The 13,749-nt window shown below is 41.5% G+C and overlaps 1 protein-coding gene and 1 long non-coding RNA gene across 8 annotated transcripts in view; one reads left to right on the plus strand and one right to left on the minus strand.

Moving 5' to 3' along the window:
* The window catches only part of FBXW11 (F-box and WD repeat domain containing 11), a 132,023-nt gene extending 121,449 nt beyond the window's left edge, over window positions 1-10,574 (minus strand). The window contains exons 1-2 of one of the 7 annotated variants that reach the window (XM_082623864.1): window positions 10,334-10,567; window positions 1,539-1,700 (exon numbers count right to left, since the gene is read on the minus strand). Coding sequence is in view for 5 of the 7 variants with exons in the window: in XM_082623860.1 (XP_082479986.1) it covers window positions 10,334-10,378 (45 nt within the window). In the remaining 2 variants the exon portion in view is untranslated. Of the gene's footprint in view, window positions 1-1,538; window positions 1,701-10,333 lie in introns of all 7 variants that reach the window. The other 6 variants (XM_082623866.1, XM_082623860.1, XM_082623863.1 and 3 more) reach the window with 6 other exon arrangements.
* A 350-nt stretch (window positions 10,575-10,924) lies between these two features.
* The window catches only part of LOC309805724, a 32,002-nt gene continuing 29,177 nt past the window's right edge, over window positions 10,925-13,749 (plus strand). Inside the window, exon 1 of the long non-coding RNA XR_014294289.1 lies at window positions 10,925-10,989. This is a non-coding gene — a long non-coding RNA (uncharacterized lncRNA). The remainder of the gene's footprint in view (window positions 10,990-13,749) is intronic.

Consider the following 13,749-nt stretch of genomic DNA (forward strand, 5'->3'; position numbering starts at 1 on the left):
GAGTTGCCTGACAATGTCTTACTTGTAAGGCTGATAAACCACAGATCAAAAGAAGTCTAGGGAACAGATGTATATGTATGACTGATTCACTTTGTTATAAAGCAGAAACTAATAAAAAAAAAAACAAAAACAAAAAAAAACAAAAGAAGTCTACATAGGGACTTCCCTGGTGGTCCAGTGGTTAAGACTCCATGCTCCCAAGCAGGGGGCCCAAGTTCGATCCCTGGTCAGGGAACTAGATCCCACATGCTGCAACTAGAAGAGCCCACATGCTGCAACTAAAGAGCCCGCATACTGCAATGAAGATCACGCATGCCGCAACTAAGACCCGGCGCAGCCAAATAAATAAATAAATAAATATTTTTTTAAAATGCTAAGAATGTCACTGTTAAAAGAAGAAGAAGAAGTCTACATAATAAGCTACTGAGCTATTTAAATAACCAATAAAAAGTAAGGAGGAACTGAGAAGATACAGGTTTGAGTTCACTAGACCAAATGATACTTCCCTGTATAAAACACATTTTGACATGCAAATGTATAGCCTCTCTTATACTTCCTAAGTTACCTTTAGGTTCACTTGGTGAACTGACTAAAGATCTTCTAATCTTTTCATTAAGAAGGGAGAGCACCAGATACAATTAAGATACCATGCCAAACAACGATCCATCATGTGTTCTCCAAGTGGAAACCCACTGTAGAAAACCACATCTTACTCTAACAGTATATAGACAATATGAAAATCCTGAAGTTGAAGTACAAACTTCAGCAAATGTAGTCAGATGGAAAGAGCCAGAGCTCTGGAGACACACAGGCTCAAGCTTAAGCTTGGCCCTGCCATGTACTAGCTGTATGACCCTGGGCAAATTGTACTTAATGCTCATGAGCTTCATTTTACAATCTGTAATATACATGTAAAGCAGGTGCCCACTAAATAAGAAATATGTGTAAAGAGCTTACAATAGCGCCTGGCACTTAGTAGATGCCCAGTAAACAGCAGTTACAGTTAGTAAATCGTCCTGAGAAGACCCTCCAGGAGTCCTAAGAATAAAAGACCACTACTTTACATGGTAACTACTAATAACTAAAATTAGTAGTTACCATGTAAAGTAGTTACATGGTAACTAGTTATTAAATAACTACTTATTAAAGTAGTTACATGGTAACTACTAATAACTAAAATTATTCTGACCAGGTAATAACTATAAATCATGAGGTAATGCCACAAAATTGTCATTTGCTTTCCATATTTTATAACCTATTCCTCAAACAAATGTTCCTTGTTTACTGTACTGTATTCCCTGTTAGGCTATGACTACAAAACTTTTGGGCCTATTTAATAAAAATAACTGCATTTCTTACACTGAAACAAAGCTTTTACTAGCAAATACCGTCACTAAACCACACCCAAACATGAACACTATGAACAAATGTCTAACATTTCTTCTTTCTCTATTATAATGGAAAAAAGTAAAGAAATTTTAAGTTTCTCTCAGTGAGTTGAGTTCTACATAACAAAACAATACAGGGTAATTGCTTACCTGGACAATATTTTGTACTTCAGATCCACCAATCCAGAATGAATGGGGGTATTCCCTTTCAGACTAGTCTGAGAAAAGACAGCAGTCAAGCAGCTTCCAAGATTCTGTCCGCTTACTGTATCCAGCTTTCTTCAACAAAATCCCAAACATGCACTTCGGCAACTGTTGAAAGACAGAAAGCAATCCATACACCCACCATGGCACCAGCGGCAAAGGATAGCCACCAAGAAATGGAAGGGTCAATGGAGTGGTGGATCTGAAGCACAGAAAGAGTTACAACCCCTGAGTCAGCTATTTGGTATAAAAGGTCTGCAGTAGCACTGCTCACCTCTGTGTTGAGAGGACAAGAAATTCTACATAACAAAGAAGGAAACATCCCTAATACTATTATTTGTTCATGATAAATATCATGCAATTTCCAAATGCATGATAAAAATTTCTTCTATTATGCACACAAATTGTCTCAGATCATTCAGCTACAATGAACTTTATCCATATTCTAAGACAGCTCCTCTACTATTACAGAAACTTTGTCAGCCAAAGTTAATATAGGAGGGCTCAAATGTCTCCCAATCAAAATATTTATTTAAGCACCTAACAAGAAATCTTTTGGTTTGCCACATATAAGAGATCAAATCTTCACATCTCTCAAATCTTCCACCCTCAGCTGAAATACAGGACATTTTAAGACATGTGACATAACTTTAAGAGTAAACTTCTGACTCAATAAAGGCCAATCCCCCACAATGGCCAGTCACTGGGTAAATTAGGGAAAATAATAAAGAACACTAATAAACAATTTACTAGATAACACCTTTAAATACATAAGCCCACTCTACATTATATCAACATTCTTTTATTACCACACCAACTCTTCCATTCGACTCTAAACTCTAAACAAACTACAAGGGAGAGAGAAAAAGACATTCAACAGGATGACATAGATAAAAACTTAAAAATCCAAAGACTGTGAAGCTGCTTGCACATAAATTTGCTGCTTCCTCAACTGTCACACTACTGCTAAAATGTTCCACAGTAATTATAATACCTACCTTTATTGAAGGGTTACTAATGGGCCAGGCCTTTTACATTCATTACTCATATTTAATTCTCAAAAAATATGAGAGGAAATAACTTGCCCACAGTCCCACATCTACTAGGTGGTAGAGCCCATGCCCTTTCACAGAATACTGTGGCCTCCCAAGTCCACAGTCCATGGACCAGAAAGACCATGATTCCTGGGGCAGAAGAAACCAAGCTTTAAGCTAACTGACGTCAGAAGGGAGAACCACAAAAATACAGAAGAGTTAAGTATTTCAGCCTAGCTGAACTAAAATACAACTGAACTTGTTGAGCCATCCTGAAAGGGCTAACTCCCCTGATCTAGCCACTTAAAAGCATTTCAGTAACAAAAAGCCATGCAATTCTAAGGCCCACAATATTAATTTTATAACAAAACACATTATAACGTTGCCCAAGTAGACTTTGTGTTTAGCAGCAAAGATGTGTCTGTGACAAAGAATCCCAAACCCAGTTGAAACCAAGGAATTTTTAAATTCCAAGATCAATAAATAGTCCACAGGCAAAGACTAAAGATGTTCTGATTTTTCATGTTACAGGCAAAGCAACTGAGGTGACTGACTGAAGTACAAGTCTAAGATTAACCTCTTCATAACAAACGGGTGGAAATATCTTAATACCCTCAACTTAAAGGCATTATATGAGTAAAATCACAAGCAAAGAATAATTGCTCAAGCTCTTCTCATTACTCTAGAGCCTAAGAATAAACTAAAAACACAATTTTGACAAAAGCTGCTAGTGGGCTAGTAGTTAACTGCTAGAGCAATGTACTCTGCTTTTCAAAGTATAACTCACTGCTATAACCAAAATGCCGAATAATTATAGCAAAACACAGCCACAACAATTTGACTAACGGACTCATTTCTGAACCTCTTGCGTTGTCAGGGCTTTTTCTTGTATTAGTGAGTTAATTTTCCCCCCTTCCCTTCAAATAAACATTTACTGAATGCCTAATTGGTGGCAGGCCTTATGCTAGAAAAACAAAGATTAATAGATGCCAGACCAGGAATGTAAGGACTGACTTCTTCCTGTCCCCTGCCCCTTTCTCTCTGAGTCTCCTAAGCAATCATTTCACAGAACCAAAACATATTTTATTATTAGTTCCCAAAACTGGTTAAGTGTTCTGAATTTAACTCTCAAAAAAAAAAAAATACTCAGGTTCCTTTTTCTTAACAGCAGAGCTCTCACTTAATTTTTCTTTTTCTCCTGTGGATCAGAGGTTTGCTACTAGAGAATGGTTTCCTATATTCATTGTACTTAGGTATTTGCCCATCTCTACTCAGTCATCTTTTTCAATTTACATGTAAATGTCCAACAGTTTCTACTTCACTGCTTTCCATTCTCTGAAGGTCTTCATTGTTGACTAACCCTGAGAGGGAATTTCCTAAAAAATGTTTCGTGCTGACATCACTGAACTCTGCAATCTTTGAATTTTGTTAAAACAATAATAAGATCCAGGTTAGAGATACCCTACTGGACTGTCAGGTCTTCCTGGCTGGTCTCTCATTTGCCTACAAAGACAAGCTTCCTGTTAGGCAATCGCGATCAGCAGAAACTGAACAGAGGCTAACAAGCACTTTCTTGACCAACAGGTTTTTCCCCTTTTCTCAACTAATTCAATGAACAACAATACAACTCAGGAGGAACTCTTGTAGGATAGTCACCACTTATTCTGTTAAAGGTCAAAATCACCAGCTTTGCTAAAACAAGAATAAGAATTTGAAAATCCTAATTTCCTTTGTCTAAACTAAATTGATTAAACATAAATCACAATGCTCAATGTTAATATGAACAATTACCAGTCTCTTTCTACCAAGATACCTAAAACAGGGTTAAGTGGGTTATCTCCACAGACAGAGTACAAGTCTAATTATGGCTAATTGGTAGTTCTTAGTAGTTGTAACAGTACTTCCCAGATTTCCAAGACAGTACTGATTCTGTGTGATTTCATCATCTCCCCCAAAGATGCCTCGTTAAATGCATGGCTAAAAGCAACTGAATTTTAGGCCTCTGTAAAGCTTCACAATTAAATACACACACAAATCAGGGGGGAAAATTAAAACCTTCCTCACATCATCTGTCTTGACTGTGCTTTACAAAATATGGTCCCTGTACTTGTGGGGAGAGTTAGCTTGGCAGGTAGTTGCTGAGAGACAAGCCTTTGCAAGGTCCTTTCACATGCATCTCTCATAATCCTCCCAGCACTCGTAACAATACCTACATTTTCTTATTTTTACACATAATGAAATCATACCAGAGAAACGTTAACTTTCTTAAGGTCACACAGCCAGCAAGTGACAGCTAAGATACAAACTCAGGTGTTTCACTCTAGAGTCCATGCCCTTTATGCTAAATCACGCTTCTCTAAGATCACAGGATCCTTAGAACTTATCGACTGTTTGGCAAGTTCACATCAACAGATACAAAAGGAGTTTGGTTTCCTCAGTCCTATCAACCACTCTCTAGGATGTATATAAATCAATCTGTATGTGTATAAAAGTCTGTAAATAATGGTTAAAATGTCTATGAATGTCTGTGCACCACATCCCACCCTCCTTTTCCCCTTAGCAGTCTTTCTCCTCTATCCATCTCCACCTCTGTCTTAAGATTATCAAAAGGAAATCTTAAAAAGTTTTCACAGCATGGAAAAAAAAAACCTAACATTAATTTAAATCAACACCTACTGCACACCCAAGTGCTGCTAAGTGTAGTGAAGGATTCAAAGGACAATCAGATACAGCCTCTGGAAGAGAAGCTTAGACATGATCAAACTTTTATGATACACAGGAAGGTCTGATAAGTCCCATAAGAGTTAGGAACAAATTATCATAAGAACTAGTGATATAGGTGAGAATTTCCAGAAAAGAAGATGGCTAAGATTCAGGCAGACAGCAATAATACACACAAGCAATCAACAGGAAAGTTCAACTCAACATTTACTGAACACCTACTACAAGAGGCACTGTGAGTTTATCATTTAATAGGGGACACAAACAGGAAACCATAATACAAGCCCAGAAGATGTTCACTGGCACGAGATAAAGACAAAGTGTCAGAACTCATTCATTTCATTTAACGATGATTATCATATAGGCAGTGCTATAGATAAAAATCCAAAATGGTATCTGCCACCATAATATAAACTGACATCAAAAAGAGAAGGCATCTAAACTGTGTTCTGAGGGGATAGTACTTTATCAGCATAGGTGGAAGAGAGGATTGCTGAGATCTGACCTAAACCAATTTGGCCAGAGCACCAACTATTAGGTCCTTCCCATAAACATCAGTAGCCTTAAATACATGGGTTTAGGTCAGTTCATATCAGTGCTGACAAAGGAAACAGTGAGCAGAATCTGAAGAACCACAGATCCCCAGGCTTTGGCTGGAATATAGAATAAGTGAGGAATGTGAGAAGAAAAAGCTGAAGAGAGGCTAGAATTTGAATTACTAGGACTTGAAATGCTTTCTTTCCCTTAAACTGTAAATATCACCAGATGGAAGCCAAGATCCCAGGTACCTCACAGAGCAGAAAAGTTTGTTTCTAAAATTCATAGAACCAAACAGTACTACTCAGAGAAATACATGTGCTGTCCTGTAAACCTAGGTAATGGGTTAGCTATTCTTCTGTGCTATACAGAACTCGCAGTTTTCAGGGGACAGCGGTCAGGGGCCAAAGAGTGCCAAGACTTGCGAGCAGGATCATGTTTATCCTTGTCAAATCTGAAAGGACATCTAACCTACTCCAAAATCAGGAGTAAAAACTGATAATATTTGAGCCACAGCTTCTTGAGGCAGGTCAGTGAGGTCTATGCATATGCATGTGATTTATTTCATTTGGACCCTACTTCTGTCTACTTTACCTGTATTTGGTAAATCAACACATGGCTAGAGGCAGATGAGGGTAAGTGACGGTGACAAAGTAAGACCCAATTTCTTAAAGGAGTCACTAAACAATCCCACTTATTCCACTTAGAAAGCCAATGACAAGGCGGGGCGGGGGGACACAAAAAGATAAATATTTCCAATAACATCACTTAGTTTCTTTCATCTCCTTGCCCTTGTGGCCTGTCTGCACTTCAATAGCTCTAAAAATAGATTTGATATTACAACTTCTTAATAAGATCCAATATATTTTACCTATATCACTACATTCAACAAGTAATATAGCCATTTAGAGATAACACAGAGGGGAATGACTCACTTAAGGTCACTTAGCAAAGAGGGGAACCATTCAGAGGCTAACAACAGAGTATAAACTACCCATTACTTGTGTAAAGGGGGGAAGGGGTACGCTCACACCCACAGAGGAAGCAGGATTATCTTTCCCAAACTTTTAACATTAACTTCTGCTATCTTCTAATAGGCAGGACTAACCAATTTTTTCCAATTAGCAGCTCTGTGAGTGCTTTCTAGTAATAAGTGCCTGAACATAAACTCATACTACGTCTAATTCAAGTGTTAAATATCATGTGAGGCACAATGCACAGTTTTCATTATTTCCAGTGAAGTCCACCACACTAGACAAAGTCTGGTGAACTTTTGTATATTTCCAAATGGATTACTACTTTTCTACCTCATTAATAATAAAGCTAATTTTACCAAAGTCAGAAGTTTGAAAAACAGTCCCACAAACTAGGTACAGTATTGGGCCCACATAAAGCCATGAAAGTCATTTGGTGGTTAAATTATTCACTATCAGCAATCGTAAATTCAGTTGTCTCGATCAAGAGTTTATAGTCTATATTAAAGACTGAATCCTACGAGGTGGGTCAGCTGGATAAGCACTTTTTGTGGACCTGGCCACAGGCACGGGTAGGAGTCACAATGGGGGTTATATTTTGAAGATTTAATTATTCTGCTATCACCAGTTTTACTTCCTAGTAAACTAAAAAACTGCAAGAAAAAAAGGAAGAATCAAAATCAAAGAAAGTAGAGGAATGAAGATTAAGAAATTGGTGAAACCCAAGAACTCTGTTTCCTTTCTTTGAAACAGCAAGCTCTGGAATATCAAATGAAAGTTATCCTGTTAACCATTAAGTACCAAACTGGTACAGGCAGCACAATCACAAATATTTGAGTACTGAAGCTGACTCATAAAACTCTAAAAATATTTCATGCTTTAGGCTTTCAAAATACCATCAGTTTAACCCCTCCCCCTCCTTTCATCATGTTATTTTGAAATGTAAATGTTTTTAACCTAGTTCTGGAAACTCTAATTAAAATGCAGTGAATACAGAAAGCCACATGCAATTAGATTTCAAGGCATTATCATTCCTACATCTGATCCTGGATTTAGTAAATCAGTTGTTAAGTACCTGTGCTATCAACTACACTAAAATAAATACATATATGTTTATGAAAAGAGTTGCCGAAGAGTCTTAACTGCTTAACTGGTAGCGCTTTGAGGGAATATAAAAATCCGTATATAAAAAGCCATTGTAAAGAAAAAGAAAAAAAAAAGCCATTGTGAAACTGATCTAGAGAACTACTTTGTTAAATTTTTTGTTAAATTCTCTAAGAATCCCAGTTTATAACGTCCTTGAAAAGGCTGAAATATCTTTTCAGATCATAGACAAGTACAATCATGTAAAATCAAAACTTATGAGCACTGGAAGCTAGTATATTTAGGCCAGAAATTTTTTTCTACATCCATTCAAAGACATTAAATGGATTACACTGTACTTACTCTAATTCTTTTGCAAACAAATACTATTTATTTATTTAGGCCACACGGTGCAGTTTGTGGGATCTTAGTTCCCTGACCAGGGATCGAACCAGGGCCCTTGTCAGTGAAAGCACTGAGTCCTAACCACTGGACCACCAGGGAAGTCCCTAATTATTTTTTCAATAAATGGAAATGGAAGGAGCACTGAACAGCCAATTTCAAAGAGGTACCAAGTTACAATTTTTTGCTATGCAGTACTCCTGTTGTAAGTACATGTATTATACACACATAAGAATATGTACTATGTATGTAACTCCAATTAAGATATTTTACCAAAATAACCCCATACAAAATTTGAAGAATATCAAAGCTTGACCTCAAAAGTTTGATAAATTGTACTGAAAGGAAAAATTACTTAATAAATGAACATCAAAAACTCATAAGTATCAGTATCCCTTAGAAAGCAACCATACGTGCGCGCGCGCACACACACACACACACACACACACACAAATCAGAAACTACCAGAGCTTTTTTTCCCTCTAGTTTTCAAGACTGCTGGAGAAGTCTAGTGAATTATGCAAAGGACAGCAAATATTAAGCTGCCTCTGTATTTATGCTACTGTACTTCCATTTTTAAAACATGCATCTCAACTCCCCAGATACCATCATCCACAGAAACCATGCAGCTATCCAACAGACTTTCAGTGTCACCATTTATTATTTATAGCATTAAATGGGGGAAGTGGCTCTGATGTCACCGACCCTACCCAGTGGAATCACTGACTCAATAAACATTTTCACACTGGAGAAAATCTGGCTAGGAAAACATTTTGCTGTGTTAAGTAGAGTCTTTCACCTTTCCTCTCAACCCTGGGGTAGAAGTTGTTACTGTGTTAGGAGAGATACAAAGAAACTGTCAAGGTTTCCACAGGAGGAAAACCTGAGCATGTCCGTTTGCTGAGGCAAAGACTTCCCCCTCCCAACTCTCCAGAGCCCAGTTTGATTTCCCTAACGCTCAAATTGGCAGGTAATAGCTGCCATATTTTACTTCTTCCACCAAATCATCCACCAAGTAGGAAATTCTTCATTTCTACTAGCCACTCTCTCGTGGTCCTGTTTCTAAAAACCCGTTCTGACTCAAAGTCCTAAGGCGGAAGGGGGCTGGGGTGTTCGCGGGGCCAGGAAGTTTGGCCTAGCTACCAAAGGTTTCTAACAGAAGAGTGATCGCCGCCCCAGGGCCCTAGGACACCCCCCTCCCCCTTTTTCTAGAAGAAAGAACTGGCGGCAGTGAGGAGGACAACCCCTCCCCCCTCCTCCCCAATTTCCCAAAGCAGCTTTGGAAAACGTGAAGTTACAGTTTCTCTTTCCTGGGAGATGGAATCCAGAGTACCTGGGGCCTTGCTATGCAAACATCCCTCTCGGCCGAGTAAGAAACCCTTTGTCCGAGAAGCCGGACACCACAGGGGGCCGGGAAAGAGGCCCCTTATCGGCCACATCTTCAACTCCGAGAGCTCTCCACCTCCACCCCTGTAGGGCCTATGCCGGCATCCTCACAGCCCTAGGTTGAAGAGAGGGTGCTGAGACCCCTTCTAGGACGCGGAGGCCGAGGCCCTAACCGATCTTCTCGGTACCCTCTCCCAGCAGCATCTCACTCGGCCTGAGTGGGGCTTGCAAGAGCGATGCAGGCCTGGACCGGAGAAACAGAGAAAAAAAGGAAGAAAGAAAAAAATCCCTTCTAAGGGGGGGATGAGATGCTAGAGCGAGTGCGAGCTAAGGCCACAGCATAAGCGAGCGAGGGTCGTTCGAGACATGGGCCCAGAGACAGGAGGAAGGGAGGGAGGAAAAACGAGGGGCATGGAGGGGGCCGGGCCAGGTCCGGCCTGAAATCTCGAGGGATCCGGAGGAACCGCGCCGGGCCGCAGGCCAGGGAAGGCGGGGGGCCCAGGTCCCGGCCGAGGCAGCGAGGAAGGGCCAGGGCCGACCTCGCGCGGGACGCGCCCGGAGCCGGACGGACGGAAGAACGGACGGTCCAACGGCCCGCACTCACCATGAGCTCGATGGTCTTGTCCTCAATCACCGAGTCGGGCTCCATGGCGGCCCCGGCGGCCCCGCCTCGCTCTCCCCGCGCAGCAGCGAACAGCCCGGGCGGAGGAGGCGACAGCGGAGGCGGCAGAGGCGGAGGCGGCTATCGCACCCACTCTAGCTGCCAGCCCGCCCGGGCCGCCGGCAGCTCCGCCCTCCCCCTCGGCGAACGCAGTACGCAGAGCTAGGACTACAGCTCCCAGCAGGCGCCGCAGGCCCTGTAGAGCGTTGTGGGAACGAGAAGCCGACACCAGGCCAGTCTGTCCGGACAGCTCGAAGCTGAATTCTGAGCCGAAAGTAGCACTGGACTGTGAATGCGAGACGTGCAGACCTAAAGAATTAAGGGGTGCCTCAAGGTGGGGCCTCGGGAGCGATACGACTACATGTCCCAGAAAGCCCTGCGCTCGGGTTCTCTTTCCGGCTAGTTTTCCTGACTTCCTGGCAGCCCAAGGCTACCCAGACCCGGACGGAAACTCGGAGGCAACTCTTCGCTTGACAGATATCCTGCGTGCGCGAGTGATTTCCGCACATGCGCGGTCGGTGTCTGCAGGGCCCAGGACGCCTAGGTGGCGGAGCAGCTGGTCAGCTATCGTCTATGGTAGAGTGAGGTGTTGGCGACAGGTGGGTTCTAGATACTTTTGGAGGGGATGGTTTTGGGGCTCAGGTGTGAGAGGGGACCAGCGAAAGAGAGAAGCTCGGGCAAAGCTCTGAGAGTATGGGCGTCCCAGGAGGGAGGGGTTTGGAAATTTAGCTGGGGAAGAGGAGGTTTATGGTCTGTATGCACCACGTACTGGGAGGAGCTGAGAGGTGAAAGGGAGCCTGTGTACATTGAACCCCTCTTATTCATTTGTTCAGAAAATGTTTTTTAAACTTCCAGCCTCTGCCGGGTACCAGTCTAGGCACTGGGAATCAGCTCTGAACCTTACAGACAAGGGCTTTCTTCTCATGGAGCTTAATTCTAGTGGGGGGCGGGGGTGGGGAAGACAGGCATTAACCACAAGAGTGATAGGTGCTAAGAAGGAACACAGCTGGAGATCTGGAGGCTTCTTCTGGTGAATTCTGCCTCCAGCTCTATGTGAACTTTGTCAGGTCTGTCAGTACCCTCTAACCAAAGACGACCAGGGGGCACATGGATAGTTGAACAAGTTGGGTTTCTGACTGGTTGCAGGAGGGGAGATCACACACCATGAAGAACTGTGGGGCATCTCAGTAGGAGTTGTCAGGTCATTTGGAAGCGGGGCTTTACTCTGGATAAGATGCTGTCAGGAAGTGGGGGTGATTCTATGATTAGGTATCTCGATAAACCTTACCTAGAAGGAAGGAATGCTAGACTGAGGCTGAAGCTCTAATTGGTAGAGAAGCAGGAGTCCGTCATTAGCCAGGATGGGGGATGTTTGGTTATTTTTTATGGTTTGGACAATGTCATGTTTTATCTGTGTTCAAATGTAATTAAGGAGCGGTCTTGCTTTTGTATTGATCTATCATGGTCACAGAATGGCTTCATCTAACGTTTATGTTCCGTGAAATTATGTTCAACAGGGGAACACGAGGCCTAGCTAAGAGGGCCAGGCTATCATCTAGTAACGTTACTGCCTGTCTGATTGTATCAAGCCAGCTTCCAAATCTCTTGCTTTTCTTTCTCAAGTGTTTTGCATTCTCTGCACCTGTAAAGTGAAGGGACAAGACGACCTAGAAATCTTTCCATTTCCAAGGACCAAGTTATTACAGTAATTTGTATGCATACAGGACACAGTGTAAGTTCCGTGTACGTAGAGTTTTAAGTTTTATAGTCCTTATCTGATGCTTTCCACCAGAGGAATTGAAAGAAAAGCAATAGGAAGAAAGAGCACAGAACTGGAAAGTTATTGCCACTAATTTGCTGTCTGAATTTCACCATATCCTTTTGACTGTCTGGGCTTTGAGACATTCATTAGTAAAATAAAGGGGCTGAAATAAATGACCTCTGTTTCAGTTACCTATTGCATCATAATAAACCATCTCCAAGACTTAGTAGCTTAAAATACCAGTGCTTTATTATTCTTTACAATTGTTTGGGTTAACTGGACTCAGCTGGGCCCACATAGTATAAACTGAGGTTACTTATGGGATTACGATCATCTGGGAGCTCATCAAAACGGGTTATCCTCGAGGGCCTCTCTCTTTACCTGGTTTCTTACCATTCAGGCTTCTGCATGGTGACTAGCTTCCAAGAGGACAAGCCCCAGTGAACAAAGGCTTATCAAGCCTTTGGTTGCACCCAACTTGCTAATGTCCCATTGGCTAAAACAAGCCATATGGCAAAGCCCAGAGTTAGTGTGGGAAAGGACTACACAAGGTTGTGAATACAGAGTCATAGTTCATTAGGGGCCACTAACGTAACAGCCTATCAAGACCTCTAAAGTGCCAGCACCTGCCACAGACCTAGCACATAGGGCTAGGGTAGGAGTCACAAGTAGAGTATGAACCCCCAGTATGTCTGTTTATCCTGCAGTGTCTTTTTTATTGTTTCAAAATTCAACAGTCTCACAACTTAAAATCCAAATTTCTAATTTCTCTTGAAAAGTTAGACTATCTTGCTGTACTGGATCTGCATTGCAGCGGTATGCAGGGGTTAAGTAGCAATTACCTTCTTTATATAAAGCATTTCCTCTATAGATTGCCACTGTTACCACTGCTCCCTGTTGCCTTATATCTGCAAGCTTTACTCATTTAAGTTGTATGCTTAACCCCTATAGATATTTGAGTTTGCAACCCTTGGCGTTGGAACTGTAATGGAGATAACTCAAGGTTTCTCTCCTTTTATTAAAACCATATCCCACCTTAAGAGGAAAAAAAATACTGATATTATTGGGTCAAATTCCAGGAACTCAGTAAGATGAAAAAGTTATGTATATGATAGAAGTCATTCCCAAGCTGTTTAAGAGGCAAGCCGAGCCTAGGCTTATCACTTTGCTCTCTCCTCTTCTCAAACAAGAACTCAGACCCTCAGGTATTTTTATTGCTTTAGGCTTGATGCTGACTGGTAATTAGATTTGGTCATACATAAAGGCAGAAGACCTTGAGGCATATTTTCCCCCCAGTTTTTCAGATAGATCTGCACTGGGGTTTATATGACATGCTAACAGCAAACTGGTACAGGTCCACAATCCCTTAACCAAAACCCTGAGGTCCGGATATGCTTCAGAATTCAGAATTGTTCAGACTGTACAAAGGTAGTATGATGTACATACTGTATATATAATGTAACACTCCCACTGGGGTCTAAGACAGCATTTCATAATCAAATACATTTATTTTTCTGCAGCAGAGCATATGGGTGCCTGTTATCAATTTATAGCCTCTCAGTTCCAAATCCAGCCTTCTTTTCCATGCTTTGAAATA

The sequence above is a fragment of the Mesoplodon mirus genome, assembly GCF_964341445.2.
Source record: "Mesoplodon mirus genome assembly, chromosome: 5".
Taxonomy (NCBI): domain Eukaryota; kingdom Metazoa; phylum Chordata; class Mammalia; order Artiodactyla; family Ziphiidae; genus Mesoplodon; species Mesoplodon mirus.